At 39.5% G+C, this 17,662-nt stretch overlaps 2 protein-coding genes and 1 long non-coding RNA gene across 3 annotated transcripts; all 3 read right to left on the bottom strand.

The window, feature by feature from the left end:
• Nucleotides 1-644, bottom strand: LOC141754206 (uncharacterized). The gene is made up of 2 exons (XR_012590575.1): nucleotides 274-644; nucleotides 1-174 (listed from the first exon to the last, which is right to left on the bottom strand). It is a non-coding gene; the product is annotated as an uncharacterized LOC141754206 (long non-coding RNA).
• A 2,537-nt stretch (nucleotides 645-3,181) lies between these two features.
• Nucleotides 3,182-8,185, bottom strand: LOC141754199 (plasma kallikrein-like). Its single transcript, XM_074613113.1, has 9 exons — nucleotides 8,026-8,185; nucleotides 7,757-7,913; nucleotides 6,750-6,859; nucleotides 6,073-6,235; nucleotides 5,748-5,866; nucleotides 5,516-5,648; nucleotides 5,267-5,373; nucleotides 3,625-3,784; nucleotides 3,182-3,420 (listed from the first exon to the last, which is right to left on the bottom strand). The coding sequence occupies exons 1-9, from the start codon at nucleotides 8,084-8,086 to the stop codon at nucleotides 3,315-3,317; spliced, it is 1,116 nt and encodes a 371-aa protein (XP_074469214.1). The 5' UTR covers nucleotides 8,087-8,185; the 3' UTR covers nucleotides 3,182-3,314.
• Nucleotides 8,186-9,462: 1,277 nt separating this feature from the next.
• Nucleotides 9,463-13,922, bottom strand: LOC141754203 (glutathione S-transferase A-like). The gene is made up of 6 exons (XM_074613115.1): nucleotides 13,593-13,922; nucleotides 13,398-13,463; nucleotides 13,095-13,200; nucleotides 12,199-12,317; nucleotides 9,905-9,984; nucleotides 9,463-9,785 (listed from the first exon to the last, which is right to left on the bottom strand). The coding sequence occupies exons 1-6, from the start codon at nucleotides 13,884-13,886 to the stop codon at nucleotides 9,656-9,658; spliced, it is 795 nt and encodes a 264-aa protein (XP_074469216.1). The 5' UTR covers nucleotides 13,887-13,922; the 3' UTR covers nucleotides 9,463-9,655.
• Nucleotides 13,923-17,662: the final 3,740 nt, after the last annotated feature.

Below are 17,662 nucleotides of genomic sequence, written 5' to 3'. Positions count from 1 at the left end.
TGATTTTCTTTCTGTTATATTGCTTTTCTTTATACACAAAAGAGTTATCTGCAGAACAACATCTGTATGTGTGTGTGTGTGTGTGTGTCTGACAGTGTTCAAGAGAGACAGTAGGACGAACCAAGACATCATTTCCTGGGATGTCGGTGCTTGGGAAAAGCTTGCCGTCACATGCTGTACAAAAACAAGGGTAATACAATAAGAGAGCGTGCTAAACAACCTTCAGCATGTTTTCCTAATGCTTTTTCTATGAATGAATGAATGTTTGTGTACCTGTGCTAACGTCTTGAGTTATCTCTAAGATGTGGGAGAAGCCAGATACTACACCAGCCTTTCTTTCTACAAAAGGAGTTATTGGTACTGTCCAGCTGAATTTAAGGTGGCACTGGTACCTAAAACACAACAAGAAACAACATAGTTAGAGCCTATTCCATGTCGCCACCCTGCAGGTGCCAAAATCTTTCATCTTACTGGTTGGAATAAACCTTAGACCTGAAGGTACCATCACAGTTTATGTCCAGTGCATCCAAAGATGTAATAGCTAGTAGGAGAGGATAAAACTATTTAATTTCAACAGCAGTGTATGATCCAGTTTTACCTGTACTTCTCTGGTGTGACCAACCCATTTAAAAAAGTAAAAAACTGACAGGTGGTCTTGTGTGCAGGCTCGGACCTAGGAAGTCCGTGTTGAGGTACACCTTAGGCAAACAAGGATCTGGGATGTAGACAGAGTAAAGGAGTGTGACCATGCATCACTAATCAACAGTATTGGGAAGGTTACTTTTGAAATGTATTAGGTTACAGATTAGTTACCCTGTTAAAAATGTAATAAGTAATGTAACTATTTTAATAAATTAACCAATGTAGTGTTACTTGTTACGTCTGATTCTTTTTTGATTACATTTCTAACACATGTATAAAACTGGTCAATGTTATAGGTAGTCCCATACAAACTATGACTTCAGATCTATTGGCTCTTTCAAAGTCAACATTTGGATGTTTTGGCAGTGTTCTGTTTACTTTTGCAGTGTTCTGTTTACTTTTGCCCTGCTCACCTATTCCCTATCAGAAAGGTAAATGTGATTTCGCGGTTTCATTCCCAGTATGCGGTTGTTTTTATGGCATGCTGAATCCTATCGCTGCACTGACCAGGAAGGCCAGCTCTGTCATGGGATGCCCCCTGGACCCAGTCGAGGTGGTGGGAGAGAGGAGGATGATGGCTAAATTGTCATCCATGATGGAGACTGACTCCCACCACATGCAGGACACTATCACAGCACTGGAGAGCTCCTTCAGCGACAGGCGGCTCTACCCGAGGTGTGTGAAGGAGCGCTATCGCAGGTCCTTCCTTCCTGCAGCTGTCAGACTCCACAACCAGCACTGCTCCCAGTAGACCACTTACACACCAAAAACTGACAATAACTGCACTATACTGTACACTGACTGTGCAATATCATCACTACTACTACTCAGGTGTAATCCATACTGTGCAATATTCATTCTCACTGTGCAATATCATTTTTCCACTTGTACAATTGTGTTAATAGTCTGGTAATAGTCAATACTGTATATATTGTTCCTATTTTTTATATTTCCCCTTGTTTATATTGTTCCTATTTTTATATTTCCTTCTATTTAAATTGTTCATATTTTGTTTGAATTTTGTTTTGCTTTTTGCATCGTGTTGTATCTTGCTTTTTGTTTTTTACTGATGCTTCTTGTTAGAATTAATTTCACAAGACTGAATTAATATAACACAGAAAGAGATGAGATGATGATGCATAAACCTGTTTACGCATCCACATTGTGGGGCTTCGCCTTCCAAATGCGGACAAAATGCAAGTCCCCATATCGTAAATCAATATATTTTAGGGTGAGGACGTGGTTAAGCGTTAGGGTAAGGTTAGGTTTAGGTTAAGGTTAGGGTAAGGGTCAGGATTAGGCAAGCAGTTACAGTTAAGGTTAAGGTAAGTCTCCAGGAAATGAATGTAAGACAATGTAATGTCCTCAAAAGTCATGAAAACACAACTGTGTGTATGTGTATGTGTGTGTGTGGGCGTGTATTACTCATGTTGTGGGGACATATATATGTTTACACAGTCACATTGTGGGGACGCGCCTTCCTTTTGAGGAGTCCCCATAACATAAATCATTTTTCATACATTTTAGGGTGAAGACTTGGTTTAAGGTTAGGGTAAGGGATGGCAAGTAGCGGTGTGTGTGTGTGTGTGTGGGTGTGGGTGTGTGTGTGTGAGAGAGAGAGAGAGAGAGAGAGAGAGAGAGAGAGAGAGAGAGAGAGAGAGAGAGAGAGAGAGAGAACATCAGGATTCAGGCTGTTCTCATACACCTTTCATAGCCTACGATAAGTAATGCACTCATGTATATCCCACAAAATCAATTTGTATGTAATCCCCATAATTATGAACAGGGAAGTATAAAGAGCAGCCAACGCCGTGGAGGGAGGAGGTCAGGGTGGGTAGTTGGGTCAAAAATGCCATTCGCCCAGGAGACCGGCGTTCATACCTAGTGTGAAACCATAAGTCAGCATTGATTTATTTGTTGCGTAACTTCCGTACTTAAGTGATGTCACTTACAGTGTAATTTTAACCCTAACCACAATCTTTTCCTAAACCTAACCAAGTAGTTTTGTTGCCTAAATCTAACCAAGAAATTGACGCTGGACATTCATAGGAAAATGTATGATTAATGAAGAATAACTTTTCATAAGATATCATGAGAACCATTGAGAATGCGTTGCAGAGTTAGAACAGCTGAGCTGACAGCAGCGTCGCTTCATGTGGCCTGTTATCACCCACAGCTAAATATGTTCTCAAGTAAAAGCACCTTATTTCACCCTTACAGTATGTACTTAGGTTATTGAACGAATGTTGTGAGCAGGTTTGCAGGTTTTAGGTTAACACACACACACACACACACACACACACTTTATGCATTTATTAATTTAATGTCTTTGATTTCTGATAACATTAAAAATAAACCAGCTCTCAGAATCTTATTCCACTTAATTTGAAAGGCATCATATTTTTTTGGTGTAGAAACACACAGATATTTTAATATCATTGCTCACCTAATACATAACACATGTTCCTGTTACAAGTGGGCTAAAATAGGGCCCTGTGGATACTGACTTTTAAACGAATAAAGCAGGCTGAAAGCAAACTGATGTTCTTTCTGTTTTATTGCTTTTGTTTATACACAAAAAAGTCATCTGCAGCACAACATCTGTATGTGTGTGTGTGTGTGTGTGTGTGTGTGTGTGTGTGTGTGTGTGTGTGTGTGTGTAGAGCACTCCCTCAGGTCACACACTTCCTCAGGTTGAAGCCTGACACCACATTGGCCAGTTTGGTAACTTTGGGAGGAGCAGGCAGGGTGATGGCACGCTTGAGATAGCAGTGGCGCCTAGAACCCAAAATCAATAACACCATCTTTAATCTTGCATCATAAATACAGCTGCCATCACATTATAAAGTGCTACAATAGTGTCTGATTGATGATCAAGTTGAATGTTTTCCAGGTATTGTCTGAATTGTTACAATTTCGTAAAAAAAAATTATAATATTTGTGTTTATGGAGGTTTGAATGCATGCATATAGAATAATGTACCAGTAAGCTCTGTCTGAGAAGGTTTCATTGACGTAGGTGTAGAACTGGCAGTTAGTTTCCTCAGTACAGGTCCTCTGGCACGCATCCGCATCGTCCATCAGCTCAAAACGAATGTCAGAACCTTGTAAATCGACGCCTTCATGTGCCACCGTAACCCACTCTGTTGAGCAGAGAGGAACAGGGTTAAACTACAGAAATACTTCACTAATAATAAACTTAAGGATAGATATAAAAACAAGCGCTGAATGATTTTGGTCTTTGTACTAGATCGCATAAGAGTTTGTCACTCATCTATACATACAATGTTAGAGGAAAATGGGTGTTATCATTGTTTCTGAAATGATTAAACAATTTTGCCATTCAGTGAAAGTTGTCTTAACGTGAATACAGATGAAACATGAAGAAAAAGTCCAGCTTTGGCACAACATCTTCATCACATAGGGTCTTCTGTCATTCCATTAATGTTTTTAGACTTGGACTTCTGGCACAGAGCAAATAACATACTTTAAAAATAAAAACAACATAAAAACCTTAAAACATTTACAACAGACTTAAAACAAACAGCAGTGTCATTAAGTAACAGGATGTAGGAAGTACATTCAGTGCTCAATACTTAATCCTGTTTTTAGCATATATATATGCTTGTAAAATAATCTAGTTTAAAATGTCTCTGTAGCTCACACCAAGATTAGGGTCCAAAAATCTCAGTGAAAACTAAAAGCGTTTTCACCGAAAACAGTGCAGGTTCTGGGAAGGATGTATCGAATTTGTCCGCATGAACAGAGGTTGCAGCTACTGCTAGTCAGTATGAAACATAAATAAGGAGGCAGTTCTTTTAATATGGCCTGAATGTGTGCACTAAATTTTATGGGAATCCATTCATGATCGTTGAGACTTGAGATTTCCCTCAACTCAAAAGTCAGGGGATCACCAAAGTCATTAGGATGCATCATCTGCGAACCATGAATGTCTGTAGAAAATTTTGAGTCAATTCAACCAGTAGATGCTGCAGCCCGTTCTCATTCCCAGGGCGTTAAATACCGAGGCTTTGTCACGGCCGTCAGCCGTCGGTGTTCAGTACCACCGCACACGGCACCCTTTAGCGCCGGTAAGAAACACACAGGGCGTTCCATTAACTACAGGGTAAAACTATCGGCGCCAACAGTAAACGCTCTGAGAAAGTGTGCCGGGAGTGTGGTGATGTAGTTTCAACAGAGACCAACCATGTAGTTCTTCTCTAAACCTAACTACAGTGGTTTTGTTGCATAATCCTAAAGTGACGCCATGGGTAACTAGAGTGGTTTTGAAACCGAATATAAAGTTACACCAAGAAGGGGCATGACGCCAAGAACTGGTGGTAGCCTATGTGATGAGTTGGGAAGAGAGCCTGTTAGATGTTGAGATATTTCACTAAATAAGTAAAAACAAGAGTGACCGAGTGACCGAGTGACCGACTGACCGACTGACCGACCGATACATTTCCATCTATAGAGTCATGCTGCTAGCATGGCTAAAAATAACAGGGGAAAGATACGTTAAGCTATTCAGTTAGTTGATCCACACACCCAAAGTAGTTTAGATGGTCTATGATGGTCTACTCAAAGCCTTTCTCACAGTTTCAGTGTTAATTAGTGATACATACTGGTGTCCAGCTGACAGAAGCGTGCCGGTATCCCAGATGTGACTCCATCTTTCGCTTTGATCACCATTTCATTTTTGTTGTACTTCAGGAAACATTTGAAGTCAGCACTGCAAAAAAGACAGAAATAAAATGAAACCGTCAGGTAAGTTGCTGGAGCAACAAAGATAGGGTGATATAACTCAGCACTTTCTAATTACTCATTTTATTTGGACACATGAGAGAAGAAAAAGTTATATAATATTTGACTACCTAACAAAAGAGAAGTAGGTGCAGCTTGAATGAGCAGAGCACAAAACCTGACAGTGTTCAACAGAGACAGTAGGAAGAACCAAGACGTCATTTCCTGGGATGTCGGTGCTTGGGAAAAACTTGCCGTCACATGCTGTACAAAAACAAGGGTAATGCAATAAGAGAGCATGCTAAACAACCTTCAGCATGTTTTCCTAATGCTTTTTCTATGAATGAATGAATGTTTGTGTACCCGTGCTAACGTCTTGAGTTATCTGTAAGATGTGGGAGAATCCAGATACTAGACCAGCCTTTCTTTCTGGAGTAGGAGTTATTGGTACTGGCCAGCTGAATTTAAGGTGGCACTTGTACCTAAAACACAATAAGAAACAACATAGTTAGAGCCTATTCCATGTCGCCACCCTGCAGGTGCCAAAATCTTTCATCTTACTGGTTGGAATAAACCTTAGACTTGAAGGTACCATAACTATTTATGTCCAGCGCATCCGAAGATGTAATAGCTAGTAGGAGAGGATAAAACAATTGAATTTCAACAGCAGTGTATGATCCAGTTTTACCTGATCTTCTCAGTTGTGAACACCCCATTTACAAAAGTAAAGAACTGACAGGACCGGTCCTGTGTGCAGGCTCTCTGACACTCCTCATAGTCTGCTGTGAACAACTGTCGGTAGTCAGCACCTGGGAAGTCCGTGTCGTGGTACACCTTAGGCAAACAAGGCTCTGGGATGTAGACAGAATAAAGGAGTGTGACCATGCATCACTAATCAACAGTATTGGGAAGGTTACTTTTGAAATGTATCAGGTTACAGATTAGTTACCCTGTTAAAAATGTAATAAGTAATGTAACATTTTAATAAATTAACCAATGTAATGGTACTTGTTACGTCTGATTCTTTTTTTGATTACATTTCGAACACATGTATAAAACTGGGCAATAAAGGTGAGAATTTTTTTTTTTTTTAAAAAGTTCTTCAATAAAACTTGAATTGAGATTGGAACAAATCTACAGCATTAAATGTTATATTACATATTTTAAGCTTTTTTAACCAAAAAAATAATATATTTAGATGTAACCCCTTTGTAATCACCAACATTTTGATTTGTAATTGTATATTAATTACATACTTTTCTTCTCAGTAACTGTAAATGATTACAATTACGTTTATGACGTTTCTCCGTCACATGTAACTAATTACTCCTCAACACTGCTGGTTTAAAACGGTTGTGAGCCTACGTAGATCTGCGTTGCAGGGTTTCAGAGAAAATCCAGAGGTGACACCCAGTAGAGGAGTCCGAACATTGGGCTGTCCAGAGGACGTGGACTTGAGGTAGCAGTAGAAGTGCCTGCAGAGAGAGCAGATGTGTGTGTGTGTGTGTGTGTGTGTGTGTGTGTGTGTGTGTGTGTGTGTGTGTGTGTGTGTGTGCGTGCGTGCGTGCGTGCGTGCGTGCGTGCGTGTGTGTTAGTGTCTTTGACTTAAAACTTTTAAAAAACTGAAAAGGAAAGTTGGTCATCTCAGTAAGTAAGACAAATAGTAAGTACCCATGAAAATTACATAATAATCAAATACAGCAGTTTTTAAAGATAACACCTTTTAAAAGAGATTAGATAATAGATTTTTTCATTTATATTACATTTTGCATCCAGCACCTTCTCGATTTATGGTAGTGTACGGTAGCTCTGGATTTAAACACTTAAAATTCATACATTTTTGTGACCTTGGTTGGAATTTCTTTTTTGGTCCAACTTTCCAATTTTCAAAGTACAAAATGTATTTTAACCAAAAATTAAGTATTTACTTATGGAAATAAGTACTTACTTAAGAAATGAGTATTTACTTATGGAAATAAATATTTACTTATGGAAATAAGTACTTTCTTAAGAAATATGTGTTTACTTTTAGAGCTATGTACTTACTTAAGAAATTAGTATTTACTTATAGAAATAAGTACTTGCTTAAGAAATAAGTATTTTCTTATGGAAATAAGTACTTGCTTAAGAAATATGTGTTTACTTATAGAGCTAAGTACTTACTTAAGAAATAAGTATTTACTCTTGGAAATAAGTACTAACTTAAGAAATATGTGTTTACTTATAGAACTAAGTACTTACTTAAGAAATAAGTATTTTCAAATTAGTACTTACTTAAGAAATAAGTATTTACTAATAGAAAGAAGTATGTACTTACTTAAGAAAGAAGTATTTACTTATTTCTAATTACATGTGTACTGCTTGTTTTGTACCTGTTATCTCTGGTCCAGTCAGCCCGAACAAAGGTGAAGAATTGACAGGAGGGGTGCTGGGTGCAAAGCCTCTGACAGTGATCTACATCAGCAGCGTAGATGAATTTGATGTCTGTTCCCGGAAAATCCACATTCCCTAGAAGCTCTTGATTACATTCTGAAGAAATGGGAAAAGGAAACACGCACATTTACATGTACAAATACACACATATTAAATACATTCTACCGCATGTAAGTGGTGAAACTACAATATATAATGTATGTATTACCTTGACCAAAGGAGAGGCTGCAGATAGACAGCAGACCCACCAAAATCAAATTTGTTCCCATCTTCTCAGTAAAGATTCTTGAAGCACAACTGCAGTAAAAGAGCTGGTTCTGCAACTGCACGTTGGTCAAAGGACTGTTTCGCAGTCACCAAATTTGTATGTTTGTCAATTTTATAGGTAGTCCCATACGAACTATGACCTCAGGTCTGTTGGCTCTTTCAAAGTCCAGATTAAAATCAACATTAAAATCAACATTGTTCTAACAGTGTTCTGTTTACTTTTTACTGCTCACCTATTCCCTATCTGAAATGTAAATGTGATCCAGTATGCATTTGTTTTTATGGCATGCTGAATCCTATCACTGTACTGATCAGGAAGGCCAGCTCTGTCCTGGGATGCCCCCTCCAGTGGAGGTGGTGGGAGAGAGGAGGATGATGGCTAAACTGTCATTCATGATGGAGTCTGACTCCCACCCCATGCAGGACACTATCACAGCACTGGAGAGCTCCTTCAGGGACAGGCTGCTCCACCCGGAGTCTGTGAAGGAGCGCTATCGCAGATCAGTATCGCATACCATCACTACTACTACTCAGGTGTAATCCATACAGTGCAATATTCATCTCACTGTGCAATATAATTTTTCCACTTGTAAAGTGGAAAGTTGTAAAGTACTATAAGTTAAAGTATAACTTTCACAAACTAAAAAGTTAAAAAGTGGGCTACAAGTATATACAAGTATACTTGCAGTATAAAAACTATTAAACTGGGAGTACTTTAAGGTTTACTTTCATAAACTAAAAAGTGGGCTACAAGTATATAACTATTAAACAGTATACCTATTCACTTGTAGTATAGTTCATAGTATAGTTGCAGTACAAAATACAACTTAGATGTAAACTAGTTGTGTACTCAAAGTTTACTGTTCTTACACTTAAAGTACACTTACAAGTATACTACATTGATATTAGTATACTTACTAAATAAAGTATACTTCGGGGAAATATACTTGAACTTTACTTAGGTATACTTCATAAAATAAACTTTAAATATACTACTTTTTTGTCACGGGTAAACAGCTCAGTATAACAAAAAGCTTAACCCAGGCAGATTTCAAAATGTCTCTTTTTACTCTTAGTATGAAAGTTCAAGTTCATGTTCTGTTTGTACAGTGTGTTGCCACCTTTTGGACATATATGGAATAACAGGAAAGCTGCAAGTTCAAGGAGCCAAATGGCAACAGTAGAAGCAGCAGTGGTTTATTTGAATTTAGCGACCTCTGCTGTCAAAACTTCAAACTTCCCGTGAGAGACCAGTTTTGATGTCTATCTTGGTATAGTAATCTACAGTTACATTTTAATACCATTGCTCCCTGTTACACAGCATATTCCTGTCAAACATGGGCTCTGTCTGACCTTGAAATGAATAAAGCACGCAAAATTGAAAATCAATTTTTATTGTTTTTGTTTACAGCACGAAAAAGAATAATCTGCAGTTTAAGTCACAAACAAATTGTGTATGAAATTGACAGCAAATGCATATTTCTTAAAAATGCATTAGTGCAATGCAAGGAGCGGTTACATATTACACAACAGGAACAGTTCCAGTGTGTCAGCCGATGTGCGTTTGAATCTTAGATGTCTTTCAGTAGGTCTTGTCCCGGGGTCTCCTTCCAGGTAGGCGGCCAGCTGGCTGCGATGCTGGTTCTGGCCTTCAGTTTGTTATAGTAAGCTGCCAGTTTAGGGTAACGCTCTTCACATAACCTATAGAAGGGAGAAAAGTTGGTGTGAACTTCATATTACAAATGTATCGCTCGTTGGTAATACATGCATTCATTTTGTCAAGCAGTATGAAGTCATTTTTAGTGATTCAATCCACGTACCCAAATCTGTAGAGATAAGCGATGCTTGGGAAAACAATCACATCAGCCAGTGAAAAGGTCTTTCCTGCCAGGAAACAGACCTAAAAGACAAATAAAACTAGTTAAGGTCACATTCAGTCATGTGCTGGTGGGCAGATCTAACAACCAAGATACTCTCTGCTGCTCAACAGGTCTGCATTCATTTGCTATTATCCCTATTAAAAGGAGCAGTGTGTAGGATTTAGTGGCATCTAGTGGTGTGGTTGCAGATTGCAACCAACTGAATACCCCTTTGCTCACCCCTCCCTTTCCAAGCGTGTCGTATTTCAGAGTATTTCGGTGACTTTCAGGTAATGCAAAAATGTGAAAGGCTCTCTCTAGAGCCAGTGTTTGGTTTGTCCATTCTGGGCTACTGTAAAAAAACACGGCGGTGCAACAGGGCTCATTCTAAGCTAACTAAAACACAATGATTCTTAGTTTCAGGTGATTATACACTAATGAAAACAGTTATGAATATTATATTCCATTTCTGCTGTTCGATCCCCCTAATTCCTACACACTGGACCTTTAGCAATTACACTTTACATAAATGTTAGCTGTGATGGATGGCTATAAAGTAGCTAGCTAAAATATATTGCATGTGCCTTTAAAGAAACTGTTCCACATATTCGGAAATAGGCCTACGCTTTCTTGCCGAGAGTTAGATAAGAAGATCGATACCACTCATATCTGTCTGTTAACTATGAAGCTAATGTCAGCAGCCACTTAGCTTAGCAAACAAGACTGGAAACAACTAGTCTGGCTCTGTCTGAAGGTACCAAAATGTGCCAATCAGAATCATTTGACTAGTCCGAATCAGAGAGAAAATTTATACTTTTGGTTTGTTTTCTATTTAGTCTGGTTCGGTTTCACAGTGCAGAAATTAAAGTGGACCAAATTTTTAAAAATTATTTACTGAGGGGCGTGTACGAAGGAGCGAATTTATCTTTTTCGTCTCGAGAGCTGCCGCATCTTTGCAGAGAATCGCAGACTTTGAAATATTGCTGTCAGTTTTTTCACAGTGACTCTGCACAAATCCTTTCTTCTCCAGTTTATCTCTAATGACTTCATAAATGTCACTATTTTTGCAGACTTTATTTATCATATTCTGTATGTTCTCTTCGGCCCAGATGTCAAGCAAACGGTTGTTTTGGTCTGCGTTCACAACTGCCTGAACGAACCGCACCAGAGTTTGATTAAAATGGACTAAATGTTGGCTTGTGAAAGCGTCCTAAAGCTCACTAATTTGCATGTTATATCTTATTTGTTTGATCTGTATAAAAACCAAAGTGTAAAAACAGTAAGTTGTAGTAACAGGTGGTTATGCGCTGGACTAGTTCTTGGCCAGGAGCAGTAACTTCCTGGTTAGTCCAGCACACAACCCCACAACTTGCCATTTTTACACTTCAGGTATAGCAAGAGATTAGATTAAACAAGCGGGATATACAGTGTTAATTAGTAAGTTTGATGGTGCATATCCACAGGGACGTTTTTTTAACCCGAGTGATCGCCTTGCTTCCCAGCATTTGACGCCACTAGATACAAGGCACTCGACACCTTGGACGAACGCTTTCCCTCGTGGGCTGCTGCTCCCAGCTTTCAAACCGGAACCAACATGGCGGCTAGTTTGGAAACTTTCTTCTCTTATACCACGAAAATAGTTCACCGAAATGTGTTTCTGAAAACATTTAAAGCCATGCAGTTTCTGAATCTGTCTTTATTTTGGATCGACAAGACTTAATTTAAAAGTTTCTCGGGAGTTTCCAGAGGCGGCGACTTGCGTCGGACGCTCGCGATTTGCATAAAGTAGCCTAGACCTCAACTTTATGCAAATGACGCCCCATCTCTCGAATCACGCTGCCACGCTACCAGAGTGCATTGCACGGCTGCTTACTTAGCCAATGAATGGGAAGCGTGGAAAGGACAGAGGACCATTATAGGTGGTGGTAGTGTATTCTTATAGTTCTTTTTTTTGTTACCCTCGGACAAAGCCAGGGAGGGTCGCTGTTTCCCCAAGTTTCCAGTCTTTGTGCTAAGCTAAGCTAACTATCTGCTGGTGGTACGCTTCATATTTACCATACAGACATGAATGGTTTCAATCTTGTTATCGAACTCAATATGCTGCTGCTAAAATTTTACAGAACAGCATTCTCTTACATCCAACATTGCGGTGTTCTAACAAACCCTGATCATGTGTCACTTCCTCTGCAGCTCTATATCTTTTATCTTGTCTGTTTGAGGGTAGGCCTATAGTAGTTTATAATCTTCAGATTTACATTCTGCAGGTATCCCTCCCACAGTTTGATCTCAGCTGTCAGAGCCTCTTTGTTTCTCTTAATGGCAGAGTCGTGTCTCTCGTCTTCCGGCACCTTCCAGGTGTAGTAGATGACCTCCCCTGAAAAATGTAAACACAGGCATTCAGTCGTGACGGTTGCTCTCTGAGGTATGACAGATATCAATCAAATCTATCCACTCGTTGTTTAACATCCACTCCCATGCTGTGCTTAGACTAATTGCGTTAATTTCCTCTGGCAGTTAAGGGTGGGGTCAGTCCGGACATTATTACATAACATCAGTTTCAAACTGAAGATAGTAAAAGTGGTTAAAAAAAAGTTTGAAGCAGCCTACTTAAGAAAATGCCATGTTTACTGAACTGTGTTTCTGACTATGCACAAGTTGATTGTAAGTATTTGGTAATGCAACGCTCTCCTGTTTGGACGCCTCTCCAAAATCTGAAGTAACCTGCATGTCTCATGACTTAAGCTTTGCATGCAAGCTGAGCATGTGATCCTTTGTGGGATTATTATGACCTTTCAACCTCTTTTAAAAAAGGGGTGCACCAGACTTAATGCATGGCTTAATTATGTGTCTCAGGTCCCTTGGAGGGAGCCAGTTGATGTTGAGCTCCCTCTGAGGAGATGAAGACACAAAATCTCTGAGGTGTAAAGTCGACAGTTCGGTGCGTAGTGTTTGTTGCCAAGAGCAATGTAGCTCAAAGTCCCATAAGACAGACTCCTAAATGGCAACAACATCAGCTAAGACATAAAGTTGTTGCTGAGATAAAGCTGTAGTAGCCTGGTTAGGTAATATGCCGGGTTTACAGGGTCAAAGGCTACATCTTGGTTTGCAAAACAACAGTGAAATACTTCTTTGCACGTCAGGGTTAACATACCCGCTTTCTGGCTCAACGCTTGACCCTCAAACATGCGCTGGTACATCCGTGCCTGCTCAGCTGGGCAGTCAGGGATCAGCTTGTTTCCCTGGGACTTGAACTGGTTCTGTTGTTGGGAGACATGAAAAGAGCGGCCATTGTGAACGGCTACATGGTGCTCAGGTTTCTTCTCCTCTGGAGGAGGTGTAGGGTGTCTGTTTGTCTTGGAGGCATTGTCCAAGACACACAGCACAATCATCCCTCCTACTTATTAACTCCTTGGTGGCATATGGCTGCATAAAACATTAACTAGGGGGTTCTTACCTCCAGGAATATGCAGGCACCGCAGGACTCATTCAGGATGTAGTCTTTAAATTTGAAGGAAGGCAGCTTCAAGACAGAGAGGAATGAAAACGTTAAGTATCATTATTTTTATTACTAAAATTACAATGTGTGCATATCAGGAACAAGCAGACTGACAGTATAAGAGGATTTGTATTGTAATGTTTAAAGATTTACCTGTCCCCTGGGATTCATGGCCAGGACTTCAGCTGACTTGTGCCCCATTTTCTCAAAGGAGAGCATTTTCTGGTTGTAGCCCTGCAGGTTCTTCTCCTCCAGAGTGATCATGATCCTCCAGCAGGGAGGAGAGCCGGAGCCCCACAGCAGAGTCACGTCCTTGGCGGTCATGGTTGTAGAGTGAAACTGCTGCACCTGAGAGTGAAAGCACCTGGAGTTGTGAGTGGTGGGAGAAGGAGTGCAGCTGGAATGTGTCAGATGTCTGCTTTTATCACAAGCTCCAGCCCTTTGCATCCATTGGTGGAGTTTAGTCCCATCCCACTTTTGTGTGTGTATCACCAAAGATCTGTGACTTAAGACATGTTAAGATCGCTCACACCCAACGCAAGCATGATACACTCCCCTTCAAGCATGTTACACTCCCCTTCTGTTCAGTGAAGGCAACATGATGACAGATTGAAAGTCTGCATATTTCATAACTGCATTAAACTGATTTAATGTTGCATTTTGCCGCTATAGCTGCCTATAGCCACAGGCATTAGCAAAGTCAAGCATGAGGAGGACAGACTTCTCTTGCTTTGCATTAATACTCTTTGATCTCAGCCATGCAGACTTGAGGGCAATAAGGAAAAAAAACATGAATCCAACACTGAAATCATAATGCATTTTGTGCACTGATAACATAATTATATGTTACAGTAATAACCACAGGGGTTATTATTGTAATTAATCTATTCAGTGTGAGTTTGAGCTTTACATTGAACAGTAGTTTTATTATAACATTCCTACAAACATTACTTAGATAATGTGTATCTGTGGAAACCAATATTATCTTGGTTTATTGTTTTAATTTCAAACTATTCCTGCAGTGATTTACTTCATTATTTCCCGGTGCGTGTTTACGGCATGCTGAAATTTGATTGTTGAAACCTCACGGTGACTCAGCACTTTTCACTCACCCCTGCACACACAGGGAAACCAGCTCTGGCAGTTACAACTAAACGATCAAGTTGCACCTGAATATAAAAGACACTACCAATATAATTTCTCCCCATTTATAAATAAGCACCAACTGTTCACATTGTTCACATATAATTTGCAGTTTCTTTGTGCCTCTTTGTCCGGGTCAGTCTTTGAACTCCGGACGTTGTGCACTTGAGTAGCTGCCAGTATCAACTATCTCTTGCCAGTAGGGGAGAGTGGGGTAAGATGAGCCAATTTTTACTTATGCTGTCCTCGAGGTTAGGAAAAATGAGACAGAAGCAGAATGAAAACTTGAACCTTAAATTCAGGATCTCACCTATCAAATGAAATGATCAGCATGCATCCATCACAAAGCTGTCTGGAAAAAATGACCTTCCCAAAAAAAGTGCTCCTGTGGCTCAACTTGCCCCAGGTAAGGGGTAAGTTGATCCGAGTCAGTGGGTAAATTGAGCCATCGTGGGGTAAACTGAACATCTGAGTTTTTAAGTTTAAACCTCAGCATAAGTGTGTTAACAAACAGTTTCACAGTTATGAACTTGTGAGAACAAACCACCAGTGAGTTTCAAGACCATTTAACAATCAAAATATCATTCAATATTCGACTATATTCCAGTCGTCAAGGTTGCAGGGAAATATGAACTGTTGCTCCCTCCTTGCAGTTCCTCCAGCCTTTTGAGGTTGAGGTAGCTCCTTCAGCACATCACTCAGTGGAAAAGATGCCTCATCCTTTTCCTTGAATACAAAGGTGGGCTTCTCACGTCAAGTGTTCCCCCGGATTCTTCTGAGAAATCTTGCACTCACTTCGTTGCCCTCCAGGCTCTCAACCAAGCCAATGTAATGGTAGCTTCTGCCTTTGGATACAAAGTTTACTATGACAAAGTCACCAACTGACAGATCTGAGATGTCTGATTCACTTCTCTCATCATTAGAACTCTCATGCTCAGAAGTGTCATCAAATGGGATGGCATCACACTCTCCTCAGAACTGCTGTACGCTGTGATTTTCGTCTTGGTCTTTGGTTTGACCTAGGCCTACCTGCTAAACCCTGCTCTTTCCAGTTGTTGGGGACAGGAAGGTTGTTCTTTCTGCCAATTCCAATGCCATTTCACAGCATTTCTTTGGAGTAAGGCCGTGGAACTGTTCAGCCAGCTTCTTGATATGGTCTGCAAGCTCCTTCTCTACCTCCTCTGTGAGGACCCTCTTTGCCTCTGCTGTTCCACTATAACCAACTGTTTTAACTTCCTTTATCTCCCTCTTCTATAAAGATTAACATAAAAAAAATCAAACCAAGTTGTGTAACACTCAACGGTAATACCATTTTATACATCAGAGAATTAATTTGGTTAATTTATGGTGGGGTAAGTTGAGCCAGTGGCTCGGAATAATAGTAGAATATTAGTGAGCCAGTGGCTCAACTTACCCCATAGCCTTTGGCTCACTTTGCCCCATAGCTACCATTTTGGAAAAAATGGCCCAGTTTAGCAATTCAGGCTAATCTCTAGCGAAGGGATTAACATGGTGTTATATCTTAGTAAATCACCAACATGTATAATATATTTTTTTAGACCTGGATAAATTTGCTTTGACCTAACATTCATTATTCCTGACATGCAGAAAATTTACTTTGATAGGGAAAAAACTGTTTTTGGTAAAAAAGTGCTTACTACTTCTCCCATGTGCTTAACTCCATCACAGCAAGATAGAAATGATGGGTACTTCCTGAATTTATGGTCACATGACAAAACATAATCACAGTTGCCAAGATACAGGGGGTGGGTCAACTTACCCACTGGCTCATTTTACCCCACTCTCCCCTATGCTATCTTAGTCTGCATTCAAAAGACAACTTGTTGCATGAAAGAAAGCTGCAGACATCACATGAAAAACATGTGGTCTTGCTAAAGCCTGTTCCTTCCAGCAATCTTTTCTGAGAATGTTTTTTTCCTTTTGTTATTTACTCACAAAATACAAACCTAAACCTAAATTCCAACAACTAATCAACACACAAATGCATCCTGCCATTTCAAACCTCCTCCAAACCAATATACAAATCTAAACCGACCCTTTACTAATGCACCCTTCAAACAGAAGTCCTAAACACTGTTACTTTCCTTCAATTTTTACTGTACTTTCATCTTATAGCACGGGTAACATGCAATGTTAATACTTTCGAACAGCACTGACCGAAAAAGAAGAGAACAGTTATTCGTTAAACCTGTTTTCTTTTACTTCCTTCTTTTCTCTTCTCCCTTCCTCTTTTTTTTTATAGTGACATTAAGTACTTTTACACTGTCGCCCATGTTTCAGCATATTCTGTCTCATTATTTTGCAGTGTGAAAGCTAACTTTTCCAACTTAAAAAAAAATATATATATATTGCTTCAATGATCCAATCTTTCGTAGTTGGTGTATTTAATGCAGGGCTGCCCAAAGTGGGGCCCATGGGCCAAAGTTGGCCCACCATAAGGTTTGATTTGGCCCACCAGATGTTTCTAGCAAAAAAAAAATTAAAAATTAGTTTGAAAATGAATTTATATAATAAAAAATAGCTGTTTATACTGTTTTATTTTTGTGAGGTAAAATGCTCTTTAATTATGTAGGACCCCTAATTATTAATTATTGAGAAATAAAATGGAAAGGCAGGGACAGTGGCACACAGACAAAAGGCATTTCAAGTAATTGAACTTGGGATCCTAGTAGCCTACCATTTTGCATTTTAAGTTACCAATACAATAAAATACAATACTGAGATGTTTGCTTTTTGGTCCATAGTCCACCATTAAGTTTCAGTTTTCATGATTACCATCTTTGTGTTCATAAATAACGAGAGAAAGATCTTTTTTCTTTAAAGATACTCTGCTGAAGTTATGTAAATCTCCCAGTATACATGATTGTGATTGTGAGTGAGATGGCTAAATTAGTGTGGATCATCTCTTTCTTTGTTATGCCAAACCAAAGTTCTTTAACTTTACTGCAGTCCCACAACAGATGGAGCAGAGTTCCTTCAGCAGCACCACATTTTATACATTTATTATCATCCCTTATGCCCATTTTATATAGCCGTGATGGAGTGTAATATAATCTGTT

This window comes from Sebastes fasciatus, chromosome 17 (assembly GCF_043250625.1).
Source record: "Sebastes fasciatus isolate fSebFas1 chromosome 17, fSebFas1.pri, whole genome shotgun sequence".
NCBI classification, from domain to species: Eukaryota; Metazoa; Chordata; class Actinopteri; order Perciformes; family Sebastidae; genus Sebastes; species Sebastes fasciatus.
The sequence above is the reverse complement of the archived record's forward strand: the minus strand, read 5'-3'. Positions and strand labels throughout refer to the sequence as shown.

Excerpts from the sequence above, each read along its gene's own strand:
- LOC141754199 (XM_074613113.1), bottom strand. The coding sequence starts at position 8,086 with ATGGGAACAAATTTGATTTTGGTGGGTCTGCTGTCTATCTGCAGCCTC. Across the intron at positions 7,914-8,025 it reads CAGCCTCTCCTTTGGTCAAG|AATGTAATCAAGAGCTTCTA; the intron begins GTAATACATACA and ends CCATTTCTTCAG. Across the intron at positions 6,860-7,756 it reads GACTGGACCAGAGATAACAG|GCACTTCTACTGCTACCTCA; the intron begins GTACAAAACAAG and ends CTCTCTCTGCAG.
- LOC141754203 (XM_074613115.1), bottom strand. The coding sequence starts at position 13,886 with ATGCAAAGGGCTGGAGCTTGTGATAAAAGCAGACATCTGACACATTCC. Across the intron at positions 12,318-13,094 it reads AGCGTTGAGCCAGAAAGCGG|GGGAGGTCATCTACTACACC; the intron begins GTATGTTAACCC and ends TACATTTTTCAG. Across the intron at positions 9,786-9,904 it reads GCTTATCTCTACAGATTTGG|GTTATGTGAAGAGCGTTACC; the intron begins GTACGTGGATTG and ends TCCCTTCTATAG.